Raw genomic sequence first — 13,161 nt, 5'->3', positions numbered from 1 at the left:
CTTTCTTTTGGCCTAATTGGGAGCAAAAACCTTGATGAGATTCCCCCTTCTCCAAATAATTATGAACCAGTTTTTAATTTTGTTTACATTTTTAAAAATCATACGTATAGCTGTTTGAGAGGATTTTTCTCAAGGGTTTTTTTTTTTTCATTTGAAAGAATTATGGAAAGAAAGAAATCGTACATCTAGTGGTTCATTGCCCATACTGTCACAGCAGTTTGGGGGTGGATTGGACCAAGCCAAAGCCAGCAGCCCCTTCCGGGTCCCCCACGTGGGTGCAGGAGCCCAGGTGCTCGGACCATCCTCCACTGGTTTCCCAGGCCTGTCAGCTGGGAGCTGCATTGGAAGTGGAGCAGCCAGTACTCCAGCTGGTGCCCACAAGAGAAGCTGGCATCACAAGTAGAGATTTAATGTGCTGTGCCACACTGCCAGAACCTGGAAGTCCCTAACTGTCTTGTGTTCCGGTGTGTGGGTCTGCGTGCAGCCTACCCCTGCACGGCTTGCACCTTGAGGCTCTTCCCTCTGTGTCTCTAATGCAGAAGAAAGCCTCCCCCAGGTGTTTCAGAAATCCACTCCGCCCACCCCTGGCCTGTTGCTCAGCACCCGCAGTGCAGGTGGCATTGAGAGATGCTGGGAGGGCAGGAGTAAAGGCCGTGGCTGGACCCTCCTCTGGACCCTGGGGGCCTGTTGTCTGAGCCATGCAGCACAGCAGCCAAGTCACATCAACAATGAGTTACAGGGAGGAGGTTCTGGAGGAGGAGAGACCTTTCGCCCACTGGTCCCCTCCTTCAGTGACCTCAACAGCCAGTGGTGGCCTGGCCCGAGGTCAGCAGCCAGGATCTTCATCTGGGTCCCCCATGTGGGAGCTGGGGCCCAGGCACTTGGGACGTCTTCCGCTGCTTTCCCAGGCACAGGGGGCTGGATCAGAAGTGGAACATGTGGTGTCTATAATCAGCGTCTATACAGGATGCCTGATTTGCAGGCGAAGGTTTAGACTGCTGTAACAGCACTGGCCCCACTCTCCAAAGTCCCACTTTGCCACATGATAGTGCCCATATTCCCGTGGCGTGGATTGCACTCCTGGAGTCCCAAAGTACGCTTGAAGTCACACGTGGAAGGGTGACTCATGGGGCAGCAGCACCCATGGGTGTTCTCCTCGGCACCCACGGGTGTTTTCCTTGTCATTGACGGGTACCTGGGATACACCCACAGGTGTTTTCCTTGGCGCCCACGGGTGTTCCCCTTGGCACCCACAGGTGTTCCCCTTGGCACCCATGGGTGTTCCCCTTGGCACCCACGGGTGTTCTCCTTGTCATTGAAGGGTACCTGGGCTACACCAGTGGGTTCTCCTTGGCACCCATGGGTGTTCCCCTTGGCACCCACGGGTGTTTTCCTTGTCATTGCAGGGTACCTGGGATACACCAGTGGGTTCTCCTTGGCACCCACAGGTGTTCCCCTTGGCACCCACGGGTGTTCTTCTCGGCACCCACGGGTGTTTTCCTTGTCATTGCAGGGTACCTGGGCTACACCAGCGGGTTCTCCTTGGTGCCCATGGGTGTTCCCCTTGGCACCCATGGGTGTTCTTGGCACCCACGGGTGTTCTCCTTGTCATTGAAGGGTACCTGGGCTACACCAGTGGGTTCTCCTTGGCACCCATGGGTGTTCCCCTTGGCACCCACGGGTGTTCTCCTCGGCACCCACAGGTGTTCTCCTTGTCATTGAAGGGTACCTGGGCTACACCAGCGGGTTCTCCTTGGTGCCCACGGGTGTTCCCCTTGGCACCCACGGGTGTTCTTGGCACCCACGGGTGTTCTCCTTGTCATTGAAGGGTACCTGGGCTACACCAGCGGGTTCTCCTTGAGCTGCATGGTCTTCTTCCTGATTGTGGTGAGTCCAGGTGCTGCTGTGGGACCTTGCCATGGCCATGGTTCCTTGCCCTGCTTGAACACACTCTGCCTTGCTCTCCAGGTCATCTATAAGAAATTTCAGATCTCCTGCATGGGCCCTGAGCTGAACTCAACCACCAGCGCCAACTTAACTGCCACCGAGGCGTGCACTCCCAAATATGTCACCTTCAATTCCAAGGTGGGTCCCAGGAGCAAGGCGCGCTGTCTGCCCCTGGTGGTCATGTGGTGGCTTTGCACGTTGCCTCATTAACCCCTACAGATGCAGGGACACGGCTGGGCAGGCTGGGCAAGGAGCTCCCGTGGTGCAGATTAGGGAGGAATCCCCAGGCTTCTCCACAGGCTCCTGTCCACCACGCCAGCAGCACTTGAAGCTCCCCAGGTGGAGCCAAAGCACCCGCACCCGACTTTCCTCCGAGGGCACTCCATGTGCATGAGAAGTTGCACTGAGTTCAAGAGTTGAGAAGCAAAGAGGGATGATTCATGGGATGATTGAGGAGAGACAAACACACAGAGATTTTCCGTCTGCTGGTTCCCACCCCAAATGGCCACAATGGCCAGGGCTGGGCCCGGCTGAAGCTAGGAGCCAGGAGCTTCTTCTGGGTCTCACGGATGGGTGCAGGGGCTCAAGCCTTTGGCCGTCCTCTGCTGCTTTCCCTGGCCATTTGCAGGGAGCTGGAGTAGAAGTGGAGCAGCCTGGACTCAGACTGATGCCACATGGGATGTTAGTGCCGCAGGCAGCGGCTTTTCCTGGTAGGCCACAATGCTGGCCCTGAAACGACTTTCCTAATTTTCTTTTTCTTTCCAACAGACTGTGTATGCTCTGCCCACCATCGCATTTGCCTTCGTGTGTCACCCATCCATTCTGCCGATTTACAGTGAGCTAAAGGAGTAAGAGCCAGTTGCTTGTCACAGCTCAGTCCCTTTATCTCCCCCCCTCAGTAGGCAAGCACCGTGCGTGGCAGGCATGGCTCCCCAGCCAGTCCAGCAGCTGCCATTCCTGGAGCGTGTTCTGCTTTCAAGTACAAAGCCAGAGCTGTGCAGGGCTTTCGAGCCTTCGGGGGGACGTGGTCGTGCTCTGGATCCTTAGGAGATCTCACAGTCTCTCGCCCCCATCGCTCGGGCCTCGTTTGCGGCCCGGGACCATCTCCAGGTTTGGTATTTGTGTACGACTTTTTCCCACATGAGTCACCTGCAGGTTGTGTGGAGCAGGTCGGTAAGTCAGATAGTGAGAAAAACAGAGGACTTGCTGCCGAGTGCTGGTAGGGAGCACAGAGCGCCCGCTGCTGTCCCCCACCCGCTGTGTCCTGCAGCTGCTCTTCTGGGCCAGCCCTCATCGCAGGGCTCACACAGCGGCACCACCCACCTACACATTCCCATGTTGGAGGGGGATGAGCCCTGACTTTGCTCCCTGTCGCCCCTGAGCAGTGTCTGACCCACGAGCACGTAGGACCTGATGGTCCTGCAGCTGGGAGCCCCGGGATCTCGACTCAGACGTGGCACTCAGCTCTTTGCTGTTGAGCCCCTCACTTGTCCACGTCCCAGACTGTCTTGTTTTCTGGGCCCTGGGATACTCATCTTCCTTAGTGTCATGGCTGACTGCGGGCTGTTCCTGCGTCCAGGCCTTGTACACTGATTGCCCTCAAGTAATTGTCCCCAGGGTCCTCTCAGAGCAGAACCTAGCTGTGGCCTCAAGCGCTCGCTGCCTGGACAGCCTCAGCCCTGCAGGGCCTCCCTGGGGCTGCTGGAGGGAGAGTGGGACCCCAGCAGGAGTCCTGCACTTGGAGCCCCCAGGTCTGGATTCCTCCCACTTTGGTCCTGGGTGGAGCCCAGGCGAGACAACCTCAAATGCAAGCACTTTGGGAAACGACCTGCGCCCCAAGAATTCGGTGGGGGAGCACCGTTGGGAGCATGGTCCCTGGCGGCTGCCTCCGCCGAGAAGGGGACCCCAGCGCCCCTCCCTGGCGTGCCCCTCCCTGGCGCGCCCCTCCCTGGCGCCCCTCCCTGGCGTGCTCGGTGTTGCAGATTCCCCTGTGTCTGATTGCAGTCGCTCCCAGAAGAAGATGCAGATGGTGTCGAACATCTCGTTCTCTGCCATGTTCGTCATGTACTTCCTGACCGCCATCTTCGGCTACCTGACATTCTACGGTGAGTGACTCCTGCCGGTTGGCAAAGGCAGGTGTGTGCATGTGCCAGCGGGAAGTGAGTGGCTCCTGGCGGCTTCCCCCATGCTTGTTACATGCACATGTTGATGCAGGAGGGGAATCATTCGATGGCTGTTTGCAATGTGTGACATCAAGCTGGGGTGATGGGCATGTCCCTCTGCGTGGCCTCCCTCCCTCCCAGGGCCAGGCACAGCCCTTGGGCCTTGCTGGGCTCCGTGTAAGTACAGCAGGGGCCGGGGTGCCCTGAGGCCCTTTGCCCTCCGAGTCCTTAGGAACCTGGAGGCACTGGGGAAGGCCTCCCTGCTGTGGCTGCACTTGGGTCAGGTTCCAGTCGGGGAGCAGTCGCTGGTGCCCCCGGGGCCTGAGAGCCAGGGCAGACCCAGCGCTCCCCTGTGGCCTTGTCTGACCCTGCGCCTGTGTGGAGTTGGCTGCTTTCACCCCAGCAGTCCGGTCAGGCTTAATTTATATTCTCCCGTTGTCATAATTTGGAACTTAATTTTAATGCATGTATTTTTCACAGTCTTTTCTATTACATTGCTTTTTTTCATAAACACAAATGTTTCCATTTTTTTAAAAAAGGCTTATTTTTAGTGGAAAGGCAGGTATACAGAGAGGAGGAGAGACAGAGAGGAAGATCTTCCATCCAATTGTTCACTCCCCAAGAGGCCACAACAGCTAGAGCTGAGCCAATCCGAAGCCAGGAGCCTCTTCCAGGTCTCCCACGTGGGTGCAGGGTCCCAAGGCTTTGGGCCGTCCTCCATTGCTTTCCCCGGCCAGAAGCAGGGAGCTGGATGGGAACTGGGGCTGCCGGGATTAGAACTGGTGCCCATATGGGATCCCGGCGTGTTCAAGGCGAGGACTTTAGCTGCTAGGCTACCACGCCAGGAAATGTCTCAATTTAAAAAAAAAAGCACATGGAGATTTGGCAGTTGAATTCTTTAACATTTTAACAGGCAGTGGAGAATAGCGTCGTCTGATGGACCGTAAACATGTGCCATTGCATCCGGGGAAGAACAGCCCCAGTGCTGGTGATCAGCCTGTCCTTCATTCCAGCTGGGACTTTTCTTTTTTCTTTCCCAAGATTTATTTATTTTTTACTGGAAAGGCAGATTTATAGAGAGTGAAAGTTCTTCCATCCACTGGTTCACTCCCCAAGTGACCATAGCAGCTGTAGCTGCACAGATCTGAAGCCAGGAGCCAGGAGCTTCTTCTGGGTCTCCCACACGGGTGCAGGGTCCCAAAGCTTTGGGCTGTCCTCGACTGCTTTCCCAGGCTGCAAACAGGGAACTGGATGGGAAGTGGGGCAGCTGGGATTAGAACCAGTGCCCATATGGGATCCCGGCGCGTTCAAGGCGAGGACTTTAACCACTAGGCTACCGCGTTGGGCCCAGGCTGACTTTTTCTTAGTCAATCCATCTTGTTCAATCCATAGTGTTCAACAGAACACTAAATCCTTTCATACTGCGAGGATGAGGACGAAGGCTGGACGGGCGTAGGGATGCAGTGGACTACACCTCAGCTTGGGACACTTCCCCTTGTCAGGGTGGCTCACCCCGCGTGCGCCTCCACTTCCCATCCAGTTCCCTGCCAGTGTACCCGGTGACAGAGTGGACGATGCCTTGAGGGCTCACAGCCCCTACCCCTGCGGGAGAGCACGTGGAACCCCTTCCCCTGGTCCCTTCAGGAGGGGTGAGCCGGCAGGCGGGGGCTTCCCCATCACTCTGACTTACAAACACCTTCAATAATCCGGACAGTGTTTTGAGAAGGCTCAGCTGTTTTCAAGGGATCGCAAGGAACTGAGGACTAAGGGGATTGTGGAACCTTTTGGTTGCGTTTCAGAAACTGAACAAGCTCAGCAGTGCAGGCTTACCCTGAGCTGGCGCATACAGGGGGAGCCCCGAGGAGGCACACGGGGCCTGATCCCTGAGCTGGCGCATACAGGGGGAGCCCCGAGGAGGCACACGGGGCCTGATCCCTGAGCTGGCGCATACAGGGGGAGCCCCGAGGAGGCACACGGGGCCTGATCCCTGAGCTGGCGCATACAGGGGGAGCCCCGAGGAGGCACACGGGGCCTGATCCCTGAGCTGGCGCATACAGGGGGAGCCCCGAGGAGGCACACGGGGCCTGATCCCTGAGCTGGCGCATACAGGGGGAGCCCCGAGGAGGCACACGGGGCCTGATCCCTGAGCTGGCGCATACAGGGGGAGCCCCGAGGAGGCACACGGGGCCTGATCCCTGAGCTGGCGCATACAGGGGGAGCCCCGAGGAGGCACACGGGGCCTGATCCCTGAGCTGGCGCATACAGGGGGAGCCCCGAGGAGGCACACGGGGCCTGATCCCTGAGCTGGCGCATACAGGGGGAGCCCCGAGGAGGCACACGGGGCCTGATCCCTGAGCTGGCGCATACAGGGGGAGCCCCGAGGAGGCACACGGGGCCTGATCCCTGAGCTGGCGCATACAGGGGGAGCCCCGAGGAGGCACACGGGGTCTGAGCTCAAGTGACACCCTGCTCATCCAGACATGATCCTGAAGTCTCAACTGAGAAAAAGAGGCAGGATCAAACTAAACTATAGACTGCTTCACAAGCAACACGCACCCAGAGTGCTCCCCTCGTCAGGTGCTGCTGGGCTCCCGGCCCCAGGGCCCGGTTATGGGAAGGCAAGAGCCACGTTCCTGTTAATTGCAGTAAGACTCCTGGCAGTCCAACCTCCTGGAGCCCCAAATCTGGAGGGGCCTGTGGGTTTGCTTGCAGTGGTGGCTTTTCTGCTGCACAACTTGGAGGTGACCCAGACACAGAGAGGGTACACCTGTGCACAGGGCTCCTGTTGGTGGCATCTCTGACACACTTGGGTTCATTCCCCAGAGACCCTCCTCCATTACCAGACTGTGGAGACCCCGGGAGCCGTGACCACAGGGCCGTGTGCACCCCGGGAGCCGTGACCACAGGGCCGTGTGCACCCCGGGAGCCATGACCACAGGGCCGTGTGCACCCTGGGGAGCCGTGACCACAGGGCCGTGTGCACCCCGGGAGCCGTGACCACAGGGCCGTGTGCACCCTGGGGAGCCGTGACCACAGGGCCGTGTGCACCCCAGGCGTTGCAAACACAAGTGCTGAATGGGTAGCTGAAGGAAGCTGGGGAATGCTTCCAGCCTGGGAAGTTCAGATCAGATGGGCCTTTGGCACTGGCCATGCATGCTATTTCAGACCCAGCATGCCCCAGGGTCAGCTCGAGGCTGTCACCCCCCAGACCCCTTCCTGCCGCAGCTGGGGACCTCTTCTCCAGCCTCACTCAGTGCCGTGCCTCCCGCCCCACAGAGAATGTGCAGTCGGACCTGCTGCACAAATACCAGAGCAAAGACGACGTGCTGGTGCTGGTGGTGCGCCTGGCTGTCATCGTCGCCGTCATCCTCACGGTGCCGGTGCTCTTCTTCACAGTGAGTCCCCGTGTCCGCGGGCAGTCGGCAGGCAGGGAGTGGGTGCGTGAGTCCCCAGTGTCCACGGGCAGTTGGCGGGCAGTCGGCGGGCAGGGAGCGGGTGCGTGAGTCCCCGGTGTCCGCGGGCAGTCGGCGGGCAGGGAGCGGGTGCGTGAGTCCCCGGTGTCTGCGGGCAGTCGGCGGGCAGGGAGCGGGTGCGTGGCTCACTGAGACAGAGCACCTTCCGCCCTGCCTTGAGAAGGCACGCCTGGGCTCCGGCGCCAGGCAACCATGTGAACATGCCAGGGCTCACACGACTTCTGCACAGCTCTCCCTGTGCGCCCAGAAATCCCCCCATGGCCGCGTGACGTCGGAGCTGCTGCCGTGGGCCTCTCTGAGTCTGCTCCGCTCCTGCAGGTCCGTTCATCTTTGTTCGAACTGGCTAAGAAAACAAAGTTCAACTTGTGTCGTCATGTGCTGGTCACCCTTGTGCTCCTGGTGGTCATCAACCTGCTGGTGATCTTCATTCCCTCCATGAAGGACATCTTCGGAGTCGTGGGTACGGCCGTGATCCCGCCAGCCGCGTCCGGTGTCCTGGCGCTGGCGGCCGTGTGGAGCTCTCTCTCTTGTTTTACAGGTGTGACGTCTGCAAACATGCTCATCTTCATTCTTCCTTCTTCTCTCTATCTAAAAATCACAAACCAGGATGAAGATAAGGGCACCCAGAGGATCTGGGTATGTATCTCGCTGTGGGCTGGTTTCCGCTGGGATTCATCTCTTGCCCCCCAAGGTGCCTTCCTGTGGCTGTAGGGGAGGAAGTGGTGCCGTAGCTGCCCCTGGCGACCCTGAAGGTGCCCCTGAAGGATTGTGCCATCCACCGACCTTCTCTAGTTTCTCTGCCTGGTGCCTCAGTTAACTCCTGGGGCGGGGCGTGCTGCAGCTCCCTGTGTCCCTGGAGGGAAGGGCGGAGGGACACAGAAGCTGTGTGGTTGCTGTGGCTGTGTGACTGCTAGTCGGGCACTGCCTTCCCTACACCCTGGCACAGGCATGTGTTGGCAAAGGATGCTGGAGAAAGAGTTTGCAGCCAGCAGCCCTGACTCAGGGCTGGGAATCCCTTCTCCAGTGGGCCAGGACCACGGGCACCTCAGGGCAGAGGCCTTGGGCCCAGAGGGTGGGAGGCATGGCTCAGGAAGAGGAGGTAGCGAAGTAAGCACTCAGACTGTTCCTGTCCAGCAGGAATGTTCTGGAAATCTTAAATCCCAGATCTGCCTCTCCAGAGGGGCCTTCAGGAGTGTGGTGAAACACACATGAGCACATGCTCAATCTGCCATGGGTACCCTGAGCCTGTCCCAGGCTGGAGCCGGCCGTGGGTCCATGGTGCCCGTGGGTGCCCTCAGCCTGTCCCAGGCTGGAGCCGACCGTGGGTCCATGGTGCCCGTGGGCGCCCTGAGCCTGTCCCAGGCTGGAGCCGACCGTGGGTCCATGGTGTCCGTGGGTGCCCTGGGCCTTCCCGGGCTGGAGCCGACTGTGGGTCCATGGTGCCCGTGGGTGCCCTGGGCCTGCCTGGGCTGGAGCCGACCGTGGGTCCCAAGGCCTGGGGCCACCCTCTGATGCTTTCCTAGGGACATCAACAGGGAGCGGCTCTCCATGCTGCACCAGGGCACTGGCCCCTATTTCAATGCTGAGTGTTGATCAAGTGTCTGCCCCCTGGCAGTGGCCTAGGCTGCAGGTAGTACAGAGCAAAGTGACCTGGGCATTCCCAAGGCCCCTCTCCCTGCACGCAGCAGCCATGAGATCCATGTTCCAAGTGGAGGGGACCCTGAAGCGTGGGAAGAGCGGGCAGCCTGGTAGGGCTTTGTGGCGGTAGTGTCCTGTGTCACGGGGTCAGTCCTCCCAGTGAGAGGAGGCTGTGCCCATGGGACAGCTAGCTGCAGGGCCCCAGGGATACAAAGGGAGCTGGGGAACCTTGGCCTCCACTCTGGGCTGACCCTGCCTTTCTGTCCTTGCAGGCCGCCCTCTTCCTGGGGCTGGGTGTACTCTTCTCACTGGTCAGCATCCCCTTGGTCATCTATGACTGGGCCTGCTCGTCGGGCAGTGACGAAGGCCACTGAGGCTGCCTCTGCCAGGAAGTGCTCCCGTCTGCTGCTCATGGAGTCCCCGCCCATCTGCCCCCCCCCCCCTTCTTTGTGAGCTTGTGGAAGCAGAGAGAAACAGACGAGATGGTGGAGACGGAGACAGCGCGAGCTGCAGACCAGCTGTATTTCTATAGCAGTTCACATCGCTCCTTAGAGAAGAATCTTGAATTGTATATTTTGCTTTACAGAAAAAAAATGGTTTCACAAATAATTCACCTATTTTGATTAGTGTAGCACGCAGGGATTATCCCGGGAGGGTTGGGGGCACTGGCCACTGCTGGGTGTGAGCACAGGCGACACCGTGGCAGCTCTGCAGTGAGGCGTGGGACAGTGGAGCGTGCCAGGCAGACCAGACCACAGAGAGGATGCCAGCAGGTGTGGGCGATTTGCACCTGAGCTTTTGGGGATGTGAGCAGGCGGCTACAGCCTACATGTCCTGTGGAGAGGCTCTTCTCCAAGCCGCGAGGTCAGGCAGGTCTGCTGCTCACCAGCTGTTGGCACAGATCAGTGGGTCCAGGAAGGTGGAGGGCCAGCGACCCGTTTTAAACTGGGGACTCCAGGAAAACCATCAAAGACTCATTTTCTATGAACACCCGGGTGTTGATAAATACAAGCTTTTTGTACCTTGACTAAGCCTGACTTCTGGAAACCTCAGCCAGAGCTCTCGGGAGGGACTGTGGCAGCAGCACCGAGTCCTTCCTCTCCATGGCCCCACGCCATGCTGGCCCCTCTTCCTCCCTGCCACAGCTGGCTCCTTGGGACCTGCATGGGAGGACTGTGGCCTTGTGCTCACTGCGCAGAAGCCAGCAAGAACCCGAGAGGAGCAGGTTTGGGAGCAGGGAGCTGGGGAAGGAATCGGAGCGATGCAGGAGAGAGGTGTGCGCTGTATGAGCTGCCCTCGTCGTGCGGGACCTGCGTTCTCCTGGACACTGGTGCTGCACTTGGGTGTCCTGGCCAGAGATGAGCAGGCAGACACCCGGCTCTGCTCCCGTCTCAAGGCCTTGCCCTGCAGCCTTTGCCCCCGAAGAAGGCAGGATCGCTGCACTGAACGTCGGCCAGCAGCTCAAGGTTCAGCCCCAGATGCCTGACCTCAGTAGAGCCACAGCACCTCCTGCTCGGCCCTCAGGATAGGGCGGCCTGGCCTAAGGGCCACGCAGAGGCCAGCTTGCCAGCCACGCCACTCCGCGCTGCTCTCTGTCCCGTAGGGCTCTCTCCAGGTGTGTGGCATCGCTTCACCTGTTGCTACTTTGTGTCCCTCGGGACATCTTCAGGGAGAGGAGGCACCCCAGTGTCACCACCCTGTGGTCTGATCACTGCTGTCATCTGTCAGAGTCAGTTTCCAGTCTTGTCACTTGCTCATGTAGGCCTCCCGGGCACTGTGGGTAGCACAGGAGGCATCGCAGCTGGAGGTTAGCTGCCAGGAGCCTGCACAGACCTCACCATCAGAGGTGCTGCTGCTTTGGAGGCGCCAGGAATTCATCCAAGCCAGGGTGGGGTCTAAGCTGGAGGCAGCTGGGAGAGGTGGGAGCTCCCAAAGGCAGTGGGCTTCCAGAACTCGGAGGCCTGGGTCTGGCTGTCCTGCTCTGCTGGGCGTCCCCTGCCTTGACCCCCCAGGGTCACTGCGGCCTGCTCTTAGTGGTCTGCTACTCGGCCCAAGGTGGAGGTTGGGGGCATGAGCCGGGGAACCTGTGGCCTCCTTTTGCCCTCAGCCCCCCATGGCACAGGGTGTTGACTGCCCTGGCTCACCAAAGGCCACCCCAGCTCCTTTTGGAGTGGACTCAGGCCAGCAGCATCCACATGGCCTGGGAATCTGCTGGAATGCTGACTCACAAGTCTGGTCAGACACTGAAATCAGAAATCTTGGGCTGGGGACCCTGCAGCCTGCACTTTATCCAGCACTCTTGGGGACTGCACAACAGTTAGGCAGCAGGGCCAAGGGCATGTGGTGGTAGAAGACTAGTAACGGCACTGGGGTGGTGTGGCTGACAGACAAGAACAGTACCCACCTAGACAGGCAGGTGCCTCCTGCATGCACTCTGGCAGTGGAGGGCACTGGCCTCCTGTTAGTGCGGTTGTCATCTGTGTTGAGTGCCATCAGGAGGCTGTGTCTTCAGTGATGTCTGTCCTGTTCCAGGCAGCACCTGGCATCGCAGAAGCTTCCGCACTGGCTTAGGGAAAGTAGTTTGTGGGCAGTAGGTGCGTTGCTTCCTGCTGCTGGTGGCCAGCAGGCTCTGAGCTGCAAACAAGCTGTTCCAGATGCAGACTGCACCCTGCCGTCCTGCGCTTCTGTGTAGGCACGTCTTGCCTGCTGCCCATGTGGGTGCAGCAGTGGCAGGAACAGGAGCTGGCCCAGATGTGCTTCCGGAATCAATGGCTGTGTTCCCCAGCCTGGGGCGTCTGAGAAAGGAATCTGTAACTCCAGCACAGTTCTGGCTGAGCTTGGAGTCCTGCGCGTTGGCCATGTTTGCGTGTTGGAACCGACAGGCTGTCTTGCTCTGACTCTCTCCCAAAACCCACGGACCTTGCTGTTGTCCCCCGTCAACCCCAGCCCGGTGCCCCACGTCTTCTAGATGTGCCCAGGGCAAGCCAGACAGCACCCCAGCCCGTGTAATCGGGGGTGCATTTCAGGTGGGGCTGGCAGTCAGATCACACTATTCTGTTCATAGTGGATCAGAGGGCACTGGCACGTTTTCAGGGTGTGATGTAAATAAAAAATAAGTTCTGTACCTGCTCTGTTAACATAGTTTTTAAACATTAAAATGTGAACCAGAAATACTCGGCTCCTACATGGATTGTATTGGGGATGCAGTGCTAAAGGGGGGCAGTGGGTCTCCTTGTGTGGTTGCCCCGAGTTAACCACCCTGAGTTAAACCTCCCATAGGGACCCAGCTCCCTGCTCATGGGCACCCTCCTGTTCTCCTCACGCCCACAGTGGGATGAGCATGTTGTTTAAGATAGGCTGAGGGGCCCCCGCGTGAGACTAATGGTTAAATCCTCGCCTTGAACGCACATGCCGAGATCCCATATGGATGCCAGTTCTAATCCCAGAAGTCCTACTTCCCATCCAGCTCCCTCCTAGGCCTGGGAAAGCAGCAGAGGATGGCCCAAAGCCTTGGGACCCTGAACCCGCACGGGAGACCTGGAAGAAGCTCGTGGCTCCTGGCTTCTAACTGGCTCGGCTCCAGCTGTTGCAGCACTTGGGGAGTGAATCAACAGACAGAAGATCTTCCTCTCTTTGTCTCCTCTCTGTATATCTGACTTTCCAATAAGAATAAATAAATCTTAAAAAAAAAAAAAAAAACAGGCTGAGTGATTTGAGAGGGATGAGAGGAGAGAGCGAGTTCCTGAGCTGTGGTTCACTCCCCAGCCAGGGCCGCTGAGTGGGAAGCCAAAGCCAGATCAGAGCCTGCAGCACCTGAGTCAGCGTCCACTGCCTCCCAGGTGCATTGGGGCTGGGTGGGAAGAGCTGCTGGGACTCTGGTGTCCGACAGCCTTTGCAAGCAGTATCAGCCCCCCTGTTTTATTTTGGAACTGTCCAGCGCG

General features: G+C 58.7%; 1 protein-coding gene across 1 annotated transcript in view; it reads left to right on the top strand.

The window, feature by feature from the left end:
• SLC38A1 (solute carrier family 38 member 1) overlaps nucleotides 1-10,693 on the top strand; it is a 31,414-nt gene extending 20,721 nt beyond the window's left edge. Inside the window, exons 8-15 of the mRNA XM_040978930.1 lie at nucleotides 1,829-1,887; nucleotides 1,969-2,085; nucleotides 2,716-2,795; nucleotides 3,952-4,052; nucleotides 7,386-7,504; nucleotides 7,901-8,042; nucleotides 8,121-8,218; nucleotides 9,493-10,693. Of these exons, the coding sequence (XP_040834864.1) occupies nucleotides 1,829-1,887; nucleotides 1,969-2,085; nucleotides 2,716-2,795; nucleotides 3,952-4,052; nucleotides 7,386-7,504; nucleotides 7,901-8,042; nucleotides 8,121-8,218; nucleotides 9,493-9,594 (818 nt within the window). The 3' untranslated portion in view covers nucleotides 9,595-10,693. The remainder of the gene's footprint in view (nucleotides 1-1,828; nucleotides 1,888-1,968; nucleotides 2,086-2,715; nucleotides 2,796-3,951; nucleotides 4,053-7,385; nucleotides 7,505-7,900; nucleotides 8,043-8,120; nucleotides 8,219-9,492) is intronic.
• The last annotated feature ends 2,468 nt before the right edge of the window (nucleotides 10,694-13,161 follow it).

The sequence above is a fragment of the Ochotona curzoniae genome, unplaced genomic scaffold, assembly GCF_017591425.1.
Source record: "Ochotona curzoniae isolate NIBS_2020 unplaced genomic scaffold, NIBS_Ocur_1.0 contig_2927, whole genome shotgun sequence".
NCBI lineage: Eukaryota > Metazoa > Chordata > Mammalia > Lagomorpha > Ochotonidae > Ochotona > Ochotona curzoniae.
This window is presented reverse-complemented; position numbering and strand designations above follow the sequence as displayed.